General features: G+C 36.6%; 1 protein-coding gene across 13 annotated transcripts in view; it reads right to left on the bottom strand.

Annotated features, from left to right (window-relative positions):
- ERC1 (ELKS/RAB6-interacting/CAST family member 1) overlaps nt 1–16316 on the bottom strand; it is a 520536-nt gene that overhangs the window by 305453 nt on the left and 198767 nt on the right. For 10 of the 13 annotated variants that reach the window (XM_040462885.1, XM_040462876.1, XM_040462880.1 and 7 more), the window contains one exon: nt 2938–2949. The exons of the other annotated variants lie outside the window; for them this stretch is intronic. In XM_040462885.1, coding sequence (XP_040318819.1) covers nt 2938–2949 — 12 coding nt within the window. The remainder of the gene's footprint in view (nt 1–2937; nt 2950–16316) is intronic. 13 annotated transcript variants of the gene reach the window in all.

Raw genomic sequence — 16316 nt, 5'->3', positions numbered from 1 at the left:
TAAAGCTGAATTGTGTTCAGACTGTACCACCCTCAAAATTACTTAAGTGGTACCCATACTGCTTTACTATAATGTGTGGAGAAAATGTTTACAGTAGAAAATGGGAAAGTCACTTTTTAAATTTTTTTTTTTTTAACGTTTATTTTTGAGACAGAGACAGAGCATGAACGGGGGAGGGGCAGAGAGAGAGGGAGACACAGAATCTGAAGCAGGCTCCAGGCTCCGAGCCATCAGCCCAGAGCCCGACGCGGGGCTTGAACTCATGGATCGTGAGATTGTGACCTGAGCCGAAGTCGGAGGCTTAACCAATGAGCCACCCAGGTGCCCCGAAAATCACTTTTTAAATGCAGTATTTGTGCTTGCTATTTTTATTGCAAACAATGTAAGATTTGTTCTGTAATAAATATGGTTTGAAATAAAAGTTCCATAAAAACCTGAACAAAACAAAATAAATAAAACTGAGTCTTTGGTAGTAAGTAATAAGGCAGGTAACCAATAATGTAAATGAAAATGAAATTTTTAAAAAGAATATGAGAAATCCCAAGAGTTAAGAAACATGTAAAAGAAGAAAAGCAAAACAGACTGAAAAATGTCAATGAGGTGGTACCTGAGCTAGCAGAAAACAGTATCACATAAACTACAAAAGAAGGGTTCCTAGAAAGAAAAGAGGTAATTGATAATATCTAACACCCCAGAAAGGTCAATAGACCCAAGACAAACAAAGTTACTAAACTTGGCAACCAGTATATCACTGAAGCCATTTTACCACAGCAGTGAGAGAAGAATCCAAATTACATTTGAAAAATAAATGGAAGTGTGGAAGTGGAGGCAGCAAGGATAAATGATTCTTTCAAAAACTGTGCAAGTCAACAGAATAAAAAGGTAAAATGTAAAATTAAGATGGTGTACTGAACTAAGGCCAAGGAAAAGATACTGACAAGGATTATTTACATTTCTTTTTAAGGATGAGGGGAAACTAGTACATGTTTTATGTTTGGGAGAATCTGTGGAGAGGAACAGAATGGAAATAAAGAGAAGGAGAACTTAACCTATGGGGCAGGGGTTTAAAAACTGATAAGAAGGAAGTAAAAGAGAAAAGGAAAATTTAGCCTTTGAAAAGAGCCGGGCCATTAGTTCCACAGAAACAAAAGGAAGGTCAATATCAGTGAAAATATAAACTCACTGGTCTATGTACTTGGCAAAGGAGAGGTGGTCCTCTGTTAATAGAGAAGGAAGAGGATAGTGTAAATCTGACTGACAAAGTCAAATCAATATAGGGGTGGTTCAGTTGGTTAAGCGTCCAACTTCGGCTCAGGTCATGATCCCACAGTTGGTAGGTTCAAGCCCTGTGTGGGGGTCTGTGCTGACAGTTCAGAACCTGGAGTCTGCTTTGGATTCTGTGTCTCCCTCTCTCTCTGCCCCTCCCCCACGCCACTCTGTGTGTGTGTGTGCGTGTGTGTGTGTGTGTGTGTCTCAAAAATAAATAAGCATTAAAAATTTTTAAAATTATATCAGTATAAATAATTATGAAAGAAGGGTTTGTTTTTTTAATGTATTTACAACCCATACAAATTACTTTATTCTTAAATGAGTCAAAGGTAAGGAGGGGACTTTTTCAGAAATATCATTTAGGTCATCAATTTAAACACTGAGAACAAATACCAGGGAGTAGAAATGGGAAAGAGAATCTTTTTCCTAAAAAGCTTCAACACATATTTTACCTATAGCAGAAATTTAGCACCTGAAAAGATAAGTGGAGTCTTAACAAAAATATCATTACAGAAGTATCATGTTTTCTCATTTTCTACACATATATAACTGCATAGGGATTCTACTTTGCACTTTCTATTAACAGTGGTATGAGTCAATAAGGAACGGTATAGTGTTTTAAAGAACCTGAAATATATCACATCATGCTATCATATCCTGGATCAAACAGGACTCCACAAAAAACGCAAAAAGGAGTAATCATAATAGTTCTATATATTGATTGTTTACCCTGTATCTTCTAAGCGCTGTTCATATGAACTCATTCAATATTTACAACAACCCTTTAGATAATTATCCCAAATTTACAGATGAAAAAACTACAGATGAGAAACCTAAAAAAATTCAAGTTATCTAGGGCTCTATAGCTCACACTCTTAATTCCTATGGTAGAGAGCACAGAATACATAAAGCCCTGAGGCCAAAATGAGATCTGGCTTCAAATATAAATTCCATTATTTATTCACTGGTTGAGCCTACAGAAATCATGTTCCCTAATCTTAGTTCCTCATCAGAATGATAATCTGTGCTGTTAACTTCTCTTCATAATAAAGATGGACAAATGACTTAATGGGCTTGGTCGGCCCTTGTGTTATTCACCTAAAGAGTGGAAATAATCAATCTCTCTACATACTTGTTGGGAAGATCAATGGAAATAAAATATGTAAAGGTCTACCACAGTGCCTCTGGCACATATAAACAGAACTAGGGGTGGCTGTTTATATTCTCATTTATTCTACCATTCAGCAGAATCACAAACAAAACCAAATTTAAAGGGTGTATAAATTTGTGTATATAAAATAATTTCAAGTTTCTTCTAAAAACCCACAGACTACAGCACTTTCTCTCCAATATTCACGCTACATTTTATGTCTCTGATGAAATTTTAATGACATTAAAACCATTTTTCTTCTCATTCCCCTTGTGGCTCCTTTCATCTTCATTTTGCTCTCAGTCAAAACATGCTCAGTCCGATTCTTGATTTCTGACTACCTTTTGAAGCACAGAACTTTGAACCTACTCTTCATCTATATCTTATGCACTCATAACTAGATTTCTAGACATGTCTTTCCTGCAGTAGTAAGTGCTGTCATTTCAGTTCTTTATTAGCGTTCAAGATAAAGATAAGAGCATGGTATACTAACATTGTTTTAGTACAAGCATACTGACCTTGAAGTGAGACTGAAGAAAACAGCAAATCCAGGAAGAAAATGTGAAAGAGAAAGTTAGAAAGAATTATTAGTAAGGACAATATTCAGGAAATAATGTTATTCATAGACACAGACAAAACATAAAGCACAGGATTAGAGGAGGGAAAGGTATAACACACATTCTGCACAGGCATTAAAAATTAGTAATTTCAAATTTATAACGCTCAACAAGTGTGTTTTCATATTAGATTACACCATTGTACCTTAATGTAAGTTTCAAAGAAAAAATTTAGTCTAAAATTTACCATTTCTTGGAGCAGGGGAAAAAAACAAACACGAAGAAAAAGAAGAGAAGGTCAGCAGCTCCCCTTTTCATTTAAGTAGCAAAGTGTGATCTCACAACTTAAATCATCTTAATTTTATACATATCCACCTTATAACTGACTACTCCTTTACCCACCCCACTCCATTTCTTGGATCCAGGTTATCTATAACAAAAGCAGAAAAAAATCAATAATTTCATTCTGTAGAATACAGAATTCTAGTTTATTTCACTAGTGGAAGTGAATTGTTCCCAAATGTGAAAACAGTAACAATTTTTTCCTAATTAGAACTTAATTATTTTCTCATTCTGAATCTACCTAAACCCACCTCAAATGGTGCAATCTAAAAGCAATAATGAACAAGAATACACAGCTTTATAAATATCAATCTGTTTCTAATGCTGCTCAGCAGTTAGAGATGCGAAGTTGCCATGCTTAATATTGCTATACAGCATGTAGCCCTGGTGGTTCATTATTGCTTTTTTATAATAACAGGCAGTTTTCCCTTTCTAAAAATTAATCAATTTCACTGAAGTTAGTCTTATCCTCCAAATACTCAGACATCGAATGGCCAGTGCCATCCAGATTGTCTTCAGGATCTAAATTTTACTTATTAAGAATCTAAAACAAAAGGTTTATTTCTTGAATGCAAGCACCATTTCAATTTGTACTTTGTTTTCTAATGTTTCAATACTTAAAACCAGGGATTTTAAAAGTCACTATGAAAATGGTGAAAGGTAAGCATGACAAGATTTATTATTCCCATTATGTGAGATAAAGAGAAATGAAAAACAGAGAATAAAAATGACTTCCTCACAATCACACAGTGGGTAAGTGGCAGATCCAGGATAAAAATGTAATCTGCTGACATCTCCCTGGGCATATTTACATGTTCTGTGAGACTTACAGATTCCTAAAGGAAATGTATAAAACAAATCCATGGATCTTTGGCATATATAAAACAGTAGAGAATGCAGATAATGTTCAAAGGCAAAAAAAAAAAAAACAAATAGACCATTCTCTAAATGATTGTTTCCAATTACCTTTTCTATTTTGTTGGTTATGACACAATAAATTAGAATAATTTTACATTAACAATGACATTAAGTGAAATTTTCTATAGTTGCAAGGCTTTAAATAAGACTTGGGTAAATCCATGGGGGAAAAAATTAAGCTTAGTCCTTTCAACAATGAGCAACTTCTTACCCATTTTATTGTTCATGAGTCATACATAGTTCCTTTTGGCATCAAACTATATAGCTCTAGGAAAATTAATTTTGAAGGAAAAATGTGCATGTAGAATAATTGTATATAATTCTAATATTTGTACTTTTAAGTAAAAACTTAAGGTAACTACTAAACAAAAATTCCTATCAAGATTGTAGTAACCAATGATGAGGTGCTGTGCCCACAAGAAACTTTGGGAAGATGACATAATAGAACTATGTAACGCTGTGTAATTTATTCTTCTTTTAAATGAAATCAGTGAAATTCATCAAGGAGAAAGAAGAAAGAAACAAGCAGCTTCCTCAGAAAGCAAGCTGAAGCAAGCAGGATCAGATAAAGAACCAGTCATCTTCAGTTACAATATTCTTAGTATCTTTCTTTCCCTTTTTCTTTTTTTTTTTTAAACAGTCCATTCTCCCTCAAGCAAGAACACACAACCCCCAAAGCAGCAGCAGTCATTTCTCTTCTGTTCAAACTACAGGAAGACCATATGCTCTGACACTGAACTTCATGGGTCAAAGGTACATAACCATGAATTTAAAAGTAAGGAAATTCTTCCCTAAGGAACCATTTTCCTCATGAATCATATGCTAGATTATGCCAAAGCTATATATAGCTTAATATTAATTTCTATACAGAAGATCTCTGAAGACATTAAACTGAGTATCAATTTAGCATTTCTTTACCAAAAAAAATTTACAAATATGAAGACTAAATATGTGGGTAATCATTGTTAGATTATATTGTGTAGATGCCTAAATATACTATGATACCAATATAAAACAATCAGAAACACAAAGTAAGAGGTCCAAAGACAAAGGTCCAAAGACAAGGTCCAAAACATTTTTAGGTTGACCTACATAAATAAAAAGGAAGTAGGTAAAACAGTCAAATATCTAATTATGATAGTAAATGTATTCATTTGGCTGTACACACATTTAAAATGGGGTACAAAAGAAAGTAAATTTGGAAATACTTTCTTTCACTCCCACGTTCTCTGAAACAATTTTATTTCCTCTTTGCATGCATCTTCAGTATCAATTCAACAAAGACAGAAGATGTGCCATTACTTTATGTATCACTCAGAAAGAAAAAATTATACGAATTAAATTATGCCATGCCATTATTTATACATGTATCTCAGATTCAGAGAGGTTAAAATGTAAAAAATGAAAGTTATAGTTGGTATCTCATTATGAAAAAAGAGGAAGGAGGTTATCTATATTTCTATGTAACATACAGACCAAAAAATAATCCCCTGGATTATACTAAATTATATAAAAATATTTTATAGATATGAATTTACTTATATTCTTACAGAAGGAAAAGTATATGCACAATTGTAAACACATTACAAACATACAGAAAAAAATGAATAAAATAATATTTGCAATATAACTAACAAGTGATAAGGGACAAAAACATCCATCTGTTTGATTGATGAATGGTCTGAATATACAGGTGATAGATTAAAAAGGGAAGAAATGTGGGATGATCAGATAGTGAAATGAGAAAGGAGCTCTGTCTTTAAGTATTAACATATATATTGATTAGACCCTCAATAATGTATAGTCACAGGAAAACATGATAGACACTATAAGAATGGCACACATAAAGGAAAGAGAAACTGCTATCTCAGAGAGGTCAGTATAGCTGGCTTTCTTTTCCAAAAAGATAACAGTTAAAAGGGGTCAGATTCCCACAAAAGAATATGAAAAGAGAACATTTTAGTCAAAGAGAAAAGAATAAAAGCAGTAAACAAAAATGGACTCATCTAATTTTGAGGTCCATTTTTTCTGAAAAATGAAATAATTCTACTAAGACTACCAAACCAAAAATTGAAAATAATCATCCTGTAAACTAGTTCACATTTGTCAACATATGTTAGAATATTTATAAAAAATAAAAATAACTCCATTTTCATAACATAAAATTTCAGACACTAGTAATCTTTAAAATCAAATCAAAAACTCAAAAGGCCAAATCCTTGAGCCATGAGATTTAAGCCTAGCAACTATCTTCCCTAATTTCTCCAAATACTACCAGAAAAGTTCTTTCTCTTACACATACACACATGCAAATAACACCCCAGATTATATCTCACTCTTGGAAGGATAGGAAAACAACCCCCTTCTTTCTGTTCAAGCTCAGCTCAGTACATTGACCTTAATCTACCAAAGTGCAGATTTACCTCGCTTACTAAAATGAGACTGAGTTACTACTTTAGCAGTTCAGACAGCTAATTCAGGGGCTGATTACCTTGAGCCTAAATTCTGAGCAAAGCGAGAACACAAAATCAGGGATAGGGGGACAAAATCAGTTAAAGTAACTCCAAATGTTTGACTAGATCATATTCCACTTTTTAAATAAAGCCAATTGTTAATGAATCAGAATTTAATTCCCTTGGAAATAACATTATATATGTAGTTTAGGTTTTCTTGCTAGCCCATAAAATTTAAGCTTAGTCATGATGCAAAAGCCTAAAACTAGTAGTTCTAGATGAGGTCTAAAAAAAGATGGTTACCAAAGAAAATACAATTAACCATCAAAAAGTAAAGAAAACTAGAAGCCTCTGGGTGGCTCACTCGGCTAAGCATCTTGATTTAAGCTCAGGTCATGATCTCACGTTTGTGGGATTGCACCTGTGTCAGACTCCACACTGGGCATGGAAGCTGCTTAAGATTTTCTCTCTCCTCCTCCCTTTGCCCCCAAGTGCTCTCACACTCTCTCATTCGCTCTCTCTCTCAAAAAAAAAAGTAAAAAAATGAAGTTTCCTCTATTATAATTACTTATATAACTGGACTGATAATGTGTGTGTGTGTGTGTGTATACATGAATGAATGAAAGAATGAATGAATGAATAACAAAACTTGTCTCTGATTCTCTTGCTTTCTTAGAACAGTAGCAGTAGTAGTATCCTGGCTTTCTCTGTTTCATGTCTCTACCTACACAGAGTTCTAGGGTCTGAAATTAAAAGTCCAGGACCCAAAATTATCTACTGGTCTTCACACCAAACAACCTCTCAGCCATTATCATTCAATATTGATCTTAAAAATTAAAAGACCACACTTAAGAGTACAAAGTTCAACAAGAAGTCCCTTGTCTATGATAATCCTATATCCAAGGGTACATATTAACTGAGTAGGTTAGGGAGCATGTGCATGGCTCAGTCAATTGAGGGTCCAACTTTGGCTCAGGTCATAATCTCGTGGTCCATGAGTTCGAGCTGACAGCTCAAAGCCTGGAGATTGCTTCACATTCTGTGTCTCCCTCTCTCTCTGTCTCTCCTACACTCATGCTCTGTCTCTCTCTCTGTAAAAAAAAATTTTTTTTTAATTTAACTGAGTATGTTGAGTATTACTTCGCAGGACAGTTCAACCAAACCTCAAACTGAAACCTTATCACTGAAATTTCCAGCTACTACATAAGCCATGGAAAGATGCCTGTGCTAGCATCATCACAAAGGAAAAGACAACAGCTGCTCTTTGTTGGGAGTCTTAGTTTTCTGGGGCCAGAAGTATCTCTTTAATGAGTCTAGACTGACAGAAGGGCTAACAGTCAGACATGTGACTGACACCTGTTGGACCTGGCAAAAAGCAACCCACATGCCAGTTCCAAAGTACCTGTCCTCTAAAGACAGCATCCCAGCACATGGGAAAAGCCTTTGGCCTCAGCAAGATCATCAAGTGAATAGCCTCTGAATCATCTAGTTGTCTCTGTCTTCCCCTTCTAGAAGGTAAGCTCATTAATAAAAACTTGAACACAGAGAGGAGGGGGGAGGAGGAAGGAGAAAGAGAAGAGAGAAAGGAAGGGAGGGAGGGACGAGGAGGAGAAAAAAAGAAAAAGACTTGGGAATTCTTAGGTACAACTCTATTACCACCAACATGCTTATGTGATACAGGACCAGTCATTTCATCTGTCTGCACCTCAGCTTCCTTATCCATATTTTTAAAATCTATATAAGAACCCTTTCCAAAAACAAAACAGTCATGAGACAGAAGGGGCAGCAAAAATTAACAAATGCAACTATTAAACAAATTACATTAAAATTTTTGGGACATCTTTCTTAGAAAAATAAGATCTACCTGACACATACCAAAAGAAGACCTATAAGGCTTGCAGAGTTCCTATAGGAATTCTCCACCCACAATATATGCCAGTTTGCTTTTTAATGTTTTTACTAAAGTAAAGAAAAAGAAGTGATCATTGAATACAAATGAGGTAAGAGTAATGCCCACATTTCAAAGAAAATAAGGCCATTTCTGTCACAATAAAAATTTGTTTTGGGGGCACCTGGGTGGCTCAGTTGATTAAGCATACGACTTTGGCTCAGGTCATGATCTCACAGTTCATGAGTTCAAGCCCTGCAGCAGACTCTGTGCTGTCAGAATCCTCTGTCTCTCTCTCTGTCTCTCTGTCTCTCTCTCTGCCCCTTCCCTGCCAGCATGCACACACATGCACGCACTCCCTCTCTCTCTGCCCCTTCCCTGCTAGCATGCACACACATGTGTGCTCCCTCTCTCTCTCTCTCAAAAATTAATACACGTTAAAGCTGGGAGGAGCCAAGATGGAGGAACAGCATGGAAGTTGTTTTTGCATCTTGCGTCCATGAAATACAGCCAGATCAACACTAAACCATCCTGCACACCTAGAAAACTGATTTGAGGATTAACACAACAATCTACACAACCTGAACCACAGAACTCAGCAGGTACGCAGCACAGAGAGGTGAACTAGAGGAGAGAGAAGCCACGGAGGGCAGGGAGCTGTTTTTGCTTGAGGAGAGAGGACAGACAGGGGGAGTGTACCGGAAGAGCACCCCCTCCAAAAGCAGCCGGAGAGAAAGTGGAAAGTGGAAACAGCCACAGGGACTGAACTAAAAAGGGAGAAAGGAGAAAGGAGAGGGTTTAAATTCCACTAAGACTCTATAAACGGGGGTTCGGGGGGGGGGGCAGAGTCTGAAACTCTGCAGCTCGATACCTGGCGGTGCTCTGGTGGGAAGGGCAAATCCCCAAGAGAGTGAGGTCTGGGGCTCCTTGGGCCACATGGGGAGGGGCAGTTCCCCTGCTGGAAGGACATTTGGTAGAGGCGGTGTGGCCCACCCACAGGCAAAGGTGCCAGCAGACCCCAGAGAACAACCACATTCACTGGTGCTGGAACAAGGTCATTAAGGGTGAAGCCTGGTGCCAGATGTGTGTTGAGATTTTCCATAATCCCTGAAACGCTGCTGCTACACGATCACGTGAACATTTTCTGGGGCGGGCTGGCACGCAACCACAGTCTCTAGGCATCGGCACCAGCACAGTCCTGTGAATATTCCTGGGTGCGACCGGCACCCAGCCCTTGCTTGGTGAGACCCTCCCCCAGAAGGTCTGAGGGGGACAAAGCCACAGTCCCTCAGAAGTGAGGGGTTAGGAAACACAGCTGAATGTGAGATAAAACTCAGGAGGGAGGTGCCACCTGGCAACCTGACAGCTTGATCACCAATAGTGTAAAAGCAGGGTGTGGACAGAAGCCAAAGACAAAGGACAAGTGCATGATTGCTGACCCGGGAAAACAGAGTTCCAATAGTAGAGACTGGGTAGCTGGGTGACATTTTTCACCCCTCCCATGAATGCACATACACACCTACCAGCACCACAACAATCCACCCCAGTAAGCTAAGCAGTGCCATCTAGTGGAGAACGGAGCCGTTACACTAAACCTGGCCCAACTGGGCCAACCTGGCACTTCAGGAACATCACAAGTCTCTCCGCCTGCTTAGTTTATGGACTATAAATTGCTTTACAGTTTGTCTTCTAGGGGAAAACAAAGTAAATTCAATCGTATTTCAGTCTGTTCGCTTGTCCATCTATTCAATTTTCTTTTTATGTCCCTCTTTTTCATTTCTTTTCTTTTTCTTGAATATAGAAAGAGAAAAAGTTTATTTTTATTTTCAATTTTTATTAAAAATATTTTTCGTTAATTTTTTCTACTATATTTTATACTTTTAGTAAATTTTTCAAATTCCATTTTACTTCCATCATTTCATTTTATTCTATTTCATTGTATTCATTTTTTCAAATTTTCAAAGGTTTTCCTTTTTTTCCTTTTTTTTTTTTCCTTTTTTTACCTTTTTTCTCTAATCTATCAAGCTCCTTTTCAACAACCAGACCAAAACACACCTAGGATCTAGCATCATTTATTTGATTTGTGTGTGGGGTGTGTGTGTGTGTGTGTGTGTGTGTGCTGTTTTTAATTTTTTAATTTTAATTTTTTTTACCTTATTAATTCCTTTCCTCCCGTCAAAATGATGAAACAAAGGAATTCACCCCAAAAGAAAGAGCAGGAAGAAACGACAGCCAGGGACTTAAGGATACAAGGAAGATGGATACAAGGAAGATGACTGAACCAGAATTTAGAATCACAATAATAAAAATACTAGATGGGGTCGAAAATAGATTAGAATCCCTCTCTGTGGAGATAAAAGAAGTAAAAGCCAGTCAGGATGAAATAAAAAAATGCTATAACTGAGCTGCAATCTTGAATGGATGCCACAGCAGCAAGGATGGATGAGGCAGAACAGCAAATCAGTGATATAAAGGACAAAATTATGGAGAATAATGAAGCAGAAAAAAAAAGAGGGAGACTGAGGCAAAAGAGCACAATTTAAGAATTACAGAAATCAGTGACTCTTTAAAAAGGAAGAACGTCAGAATCATAGGGGTCCCAGAAGATGAAGAGAGAGAAAAAGTGATAGAAGGGTTATATGAGCAAATCACAGCAGAAAACTTTCGTAACCTGGGGAAAGAAAGACACAGACATCAAAATCCAGGAGGCACAGAGGACTCCCATTAGATTAAAAAAAACCTGACCATCAACAAGGCATATCGTAGTCAAATTCACAAAATACTCAGGCAAGGAAAGAATCATGAAAGCAGCAAGGGAAAAACAGTCCTCAACATACAAGGGAAGACAGGTAAGGTTTGCAGGAGACCTATCCACAGAATCTTCGCAGGCCAGAAAGGAGTGGCAAGATATATTCAATGTGCTGAATCAGAAAAATATGCAGCCAAGAATTCTTTATCCAGCATAGCTGTCATTCAAAATAGGAGAGATTAAAAGTTTCCCAACAAAAATTAAAGAAGTTTGTGACCACTAAACCAGCCCTGCAAGAAATTTTAAGGACTCCTCTCTGAGGGGAGAAAAGACAAAAAAAAAAAAAAAAAAAAAAGATGAAAGCAACAGCAAAGACTAGAAAGGACCAGAGAACACCACCAAAAACTCCAACTCTACAAGAAACATAATGGCAATAAATTCATATGTTTCAGTACTTGCTCTAAACATCAATGGACTAAATGCTCCAATCAAAAGACATAGGATAACAGAATGGACAAGAAAACAAGATCCATCTATATGCTGTTTACAAGCAACCCACTTGAGACCTAAAGACACCTTCAGACTGAAAGTAAGAGGATGGAGAATCATCTGTCATGTTAATGGTCAACAAAAGAAAGGTGGAGTAGCCATACTTATATCAGACAAGCTAGACTTTAAAATAAAGACTGTAACAAGAGATGAAGAAGGGCATTATATCATAATTAAGGGATCTATCCATCAAGAAGACCTAACAATTGTAAACATTTGTGCTGCAAATGTGGAGGCACCCAAATATATAAACCAGTTAATCACAAACATAAAGAAACTCATTGATAATACCATAATAGTAGGGAACTTCAACACCTTACAGCAATGAACAGATCATCTAAACAGAAAATCCATAGGGAAACAATGGCTTTGAATGACACACTAGAACAGATGGACTTAACAGATATATTCAGAACATTTCATCCTAAAGCAGCATTCTTCTCCAGTGAACATGAAATATTCTCCAGAATAGATCACATACTGGGACACAAATCAGCATTCAACAAGTACAAAAAGATCAAGACAACACCATGCATATTTTCAGACCACAATGCTGTGAAATTTGAAATCAACCACAAGAAAAAATTTGGAAAGATAACAAATACTTGGAGGCTAAAGAACATCCTACTAAAGAATGAATGGGCTGACCAAGAAGTTAAAGAGGAAATTAAAAAGTACATGGAAGTCAATGAAAATGATAACACCACAGCCCAAAACCTCTGGGACACAGCAAAGGCAGTCATAAGAAGGAAGTATAGAGCAATCCAGGCCTTCCTAAAGAAGGAAGAAAGGTCTCGGATACACAACCTAACCTTACACCTTAAAGAGCTAGAAAAATAGCAAATAAAACCCAAGAGCAGCACAATCTGGGAAATAATAAAGATTAGAGCAGAAATCAGTGCTATCAAAACTAAAAAAAAAAAAATAATAATAGAAAAGATCAATGAAATCAGAAGCTGGTTCTTTGAAAGAATTAACAAAAATTGATAAACCACTAGCCACTTTGATCCAAAAAAAAAAGAAAAAAAAAAGGAAAGGACCCAAATAAATGAAATCAAGAATGAAAGAGGAGAGATCACAAGCAACAGAAATACAAACAGTAATAAGAGAATATTATGAGCAATTATATGCCAATAAAATGGGCAATCTGGAAGAAATGGACAAATTCTTAGAAACAAAAACTACCAAAATTGAAACAAGAAGAAATAGAAAATTTGAACAGACCCATAACCAGGAAAGAAATCAAATTAGTAATCAAAAATCTCCCAAAAACCAAGAGTCCACGGCCAGATGGTTTTCCATGGGAATTCTACCAAATATTTAAAGAGTTAACACCTATTCTCTTCAAGCTGTTCCAAAAAATAGAAATGGAAGGAAAACTTCCAAACTCTTTCTATGAAGCCAGCATTACCTTGATTCCAAAACCAGACAGGACCCCACTAAAAAGGACAACTATAGACCAATTTTCCTGATGAACATGGATGCAAAAATCCTCAACAAGATATTAGTCAACCAGCTCCAAAAATACATTAAAAAAATTATTCACCAAGACCAAGTGGGATTTATACCTAGGATGCAGGGCTCGTTCAATATCCGCAAAACAATCAATGTGATGCATCACATCAATAAAGAAAGGACAAGAACCACGTGATCCTCTCAACAGATGCAGAGAAAGCATTTGACAAATTACAGCATCCTTTCTTGATAAAAACACTCAAGAAAGTAGGGATAGAAGGAACATACCTCAAGATCATAAAAGCCATATATGAAAGACCTATCCAAAAAAAACACCAGCATTCTTCACAGAGCTAGAATAAACAATCCTAAAATTTGTATGGAACCAGAAAAGGCCCCGAAGAGCCAAAGCAATCTTGAAAAAGAAAACCAAAGCAAGAGACATCACAATCCCAGACTTCAAGCTGTATTACAAAGCTGTAATCATCAAGACAGTATGGTACTGGCACAAAAACAGACACTCATATCAATGGAACAGAATAGAGAACCCAGAAACGGACCCACAAACATATGACCTACTAATCTTTGACAAAGAAGGAAGGAATATCCAATGGGATAAAGACAGTCTCTTCAGCAAGTGGTGCTGGGAAAACTGGACAGCGACATGCAGAAAAATGAACCTGGACCACTTTCTTACACCATTCACAAAAACAAACTCAAAATGGATGAAATACCTAAATGCAAGACAGGAAGCCATCAAAATCCTCATGGAGAAAGCAGGCAAAAATCTCTTTGATCTTGGCCACAGCAACTTCTTACTCAACACGTCTCCGGAGGCAAATGAAACAAAAGCAAAAATGAACTACAGGGACCTCATCAAAATAAAAATCTTCTGCACAATGAAGGAAACAATTGGCAAAACTAAAAGGCAACCAGCAGAATGGGAGAAGATATCTGCACATGACATATCAGATAAAAGGTTAGTATCCAAAATCTATAGAGAACTTATCAAACTCAACACCCAAAAATCAAATAATCCAGTGAAGAAATGGGCAAAAGACATGCATAGACACTTCTCCAAAGAAGTGTCCAGATGGCCAACTGACACATGAAAAATGCTCAACATCACAGAAATACAAATCAAAACCACAATGAGATACCACCTCACACCTGTCAGAATGGCTAACATGAACAACTCAGGCAATAATAGATGATGGGGAGGATGCACAGAGACAGGATCTCCTTTGCACTACTGCTGGGAATGCACACTGGTGCAGCCACTCTGGAAAACAGTATGGAGGTTCCTCAAGAAATTAAAAATAGAACTACCCTACGACCCAGCAATTGCACTACTAGGGATTTATCCACGGGATACAGGTGTGTTGTTTCAAAGGGACACATGCACCCCAATGTTCATAGCAGCACTATCAACTATAGCCAAAGTATGGAAAGAGCTAAAATGTCCATTGATGGATAAATGGATAAATTTACACACACACACAATGGAGTATTACTCGGCATTCAAAAAGAATGAAACCTTGCCATTTGCAACTACGTGGATGGAACTAGAGGGCATTATGATAAGTGAAATTAGTCAGAGAGGGACAAATATACAACTTCACTCAAGTGAAGACTTTCAGATACAAAACAGATGAACATAAGGGAAGGGATGCAAAAATAATAGAAAAACAGGGAGGGAGACAAAACATAAGAGACTCTTAAACACGGAGAATAAACAGAGGGTTACTGGAGGGGTTGTGGGAGGGGGGATGGGCTAAATGGGTATGGAGCATTAAGGAATCTACTCCTGAAATCATTGTTGCACTATATGCTAACTTGGATGTAAATTAAAAAAATTAATTAAATTTAAAAAAAAGAGAAATTCCCAAAGAACATGCCACCAAAGTTACAGACTCACACTAAATTGCTCTCAAACATTGTTTGTTTTATTCTCCACATAATTTTGTTAGAGTGAGCATTTAGTAAAACCAAATTAAGCAGACAGAAATAAAAGTTTGTATACATAATTTTGAAAGTGGCTAAATATAGTCTTCTCTAATTTGAGATTATCAATTTAAGAAGTATTTTGCTAAATAAAAAACAATTTCTAAAACCAAAAGAAAGAAAAGAAAGACAGACAGACAGACAGACACGTTAAAAAAATTTGTTTAAGGTCAAAATCTACCACTCTTTAAAGTAGTTGTCTGATTGAGGGCAAAAATCTCTTGTATAATGCCCTTTCCAAAAGTGAAGGGACAAGGTCTGTTCCAGGCATTCAGGTGGGGATGAAGGAAGAGAAGAGACAAAGAAAGAGAGGACTAAAACGAAGGTAACAAAGGACTGAGAGCTGTGTGCACATATCTGAAGACATCAGCATAGTAGAATAATTTGTAACTGCTTTAATTGGTATCCTTGAAGTACTGCCTTATTTAAAAGAACCAAAATTGTCATAACAATTTAATCACCCCTGATTTGAGGCACTAAGTAAAACAGTGAGGAAGTTAATTTTTGATTCATAAAGTATTAGGTAGATAAAGACAGCTCAACCTTGGTCAAGGTCCCTAACCTGTGTCTGTCTTAACACTTCCAATGCTTGTTTAACTTCTCAAAACTTTAAACCTTTTCAAAATGGTTGCTTCTACTATAGAAACATTTTTAAAAGAAAAAGAGGAGGAAATAAGTTTGTAAATAACTGTAACAGTTTGAAATCTTTGGGTGTTAAATTACAGAAAATCTTGTTTCAAAATAGCTTAAACTTTTTCTAATTTTTTTAAGTTTATTTTGAGAGAGAGTATGTAAACGAGGAAGGGGCAGAGAGAGGCAGAGACAGAATCCAAAGCTGTTAGCTCAGGGCTCGAACTCATGAACCATGAGATCATGACCTGAGCTGAGATTAAGAAGAGTTGGATGCTTAGCTAACTGAGCCACCCAGAGTAAAACCCCAAAATAGCTTAAAATTTATGAAAATATACTCTCTCGTAAAACA

This window comes from Herpailurus yagouaroundi, unplaced genomic scaffold (genome assembly GCF_014898765.1).
Source record: "Herpailurus yagouaroundi ecotype Mexico unplaced genomic scaffold, PumYag 355, whole genome shotgun sequence".
NCBI lineage: Eukaryota > Metazoa > Chordata > Mammalia > Carnivora > Felidae > Herpailurus > Herpailurus yagouaroundi.
Note: the sequence above shows the minus strand (reverse complement) of the source record. Positions and strands in the feature narration are given on the sequence as shown.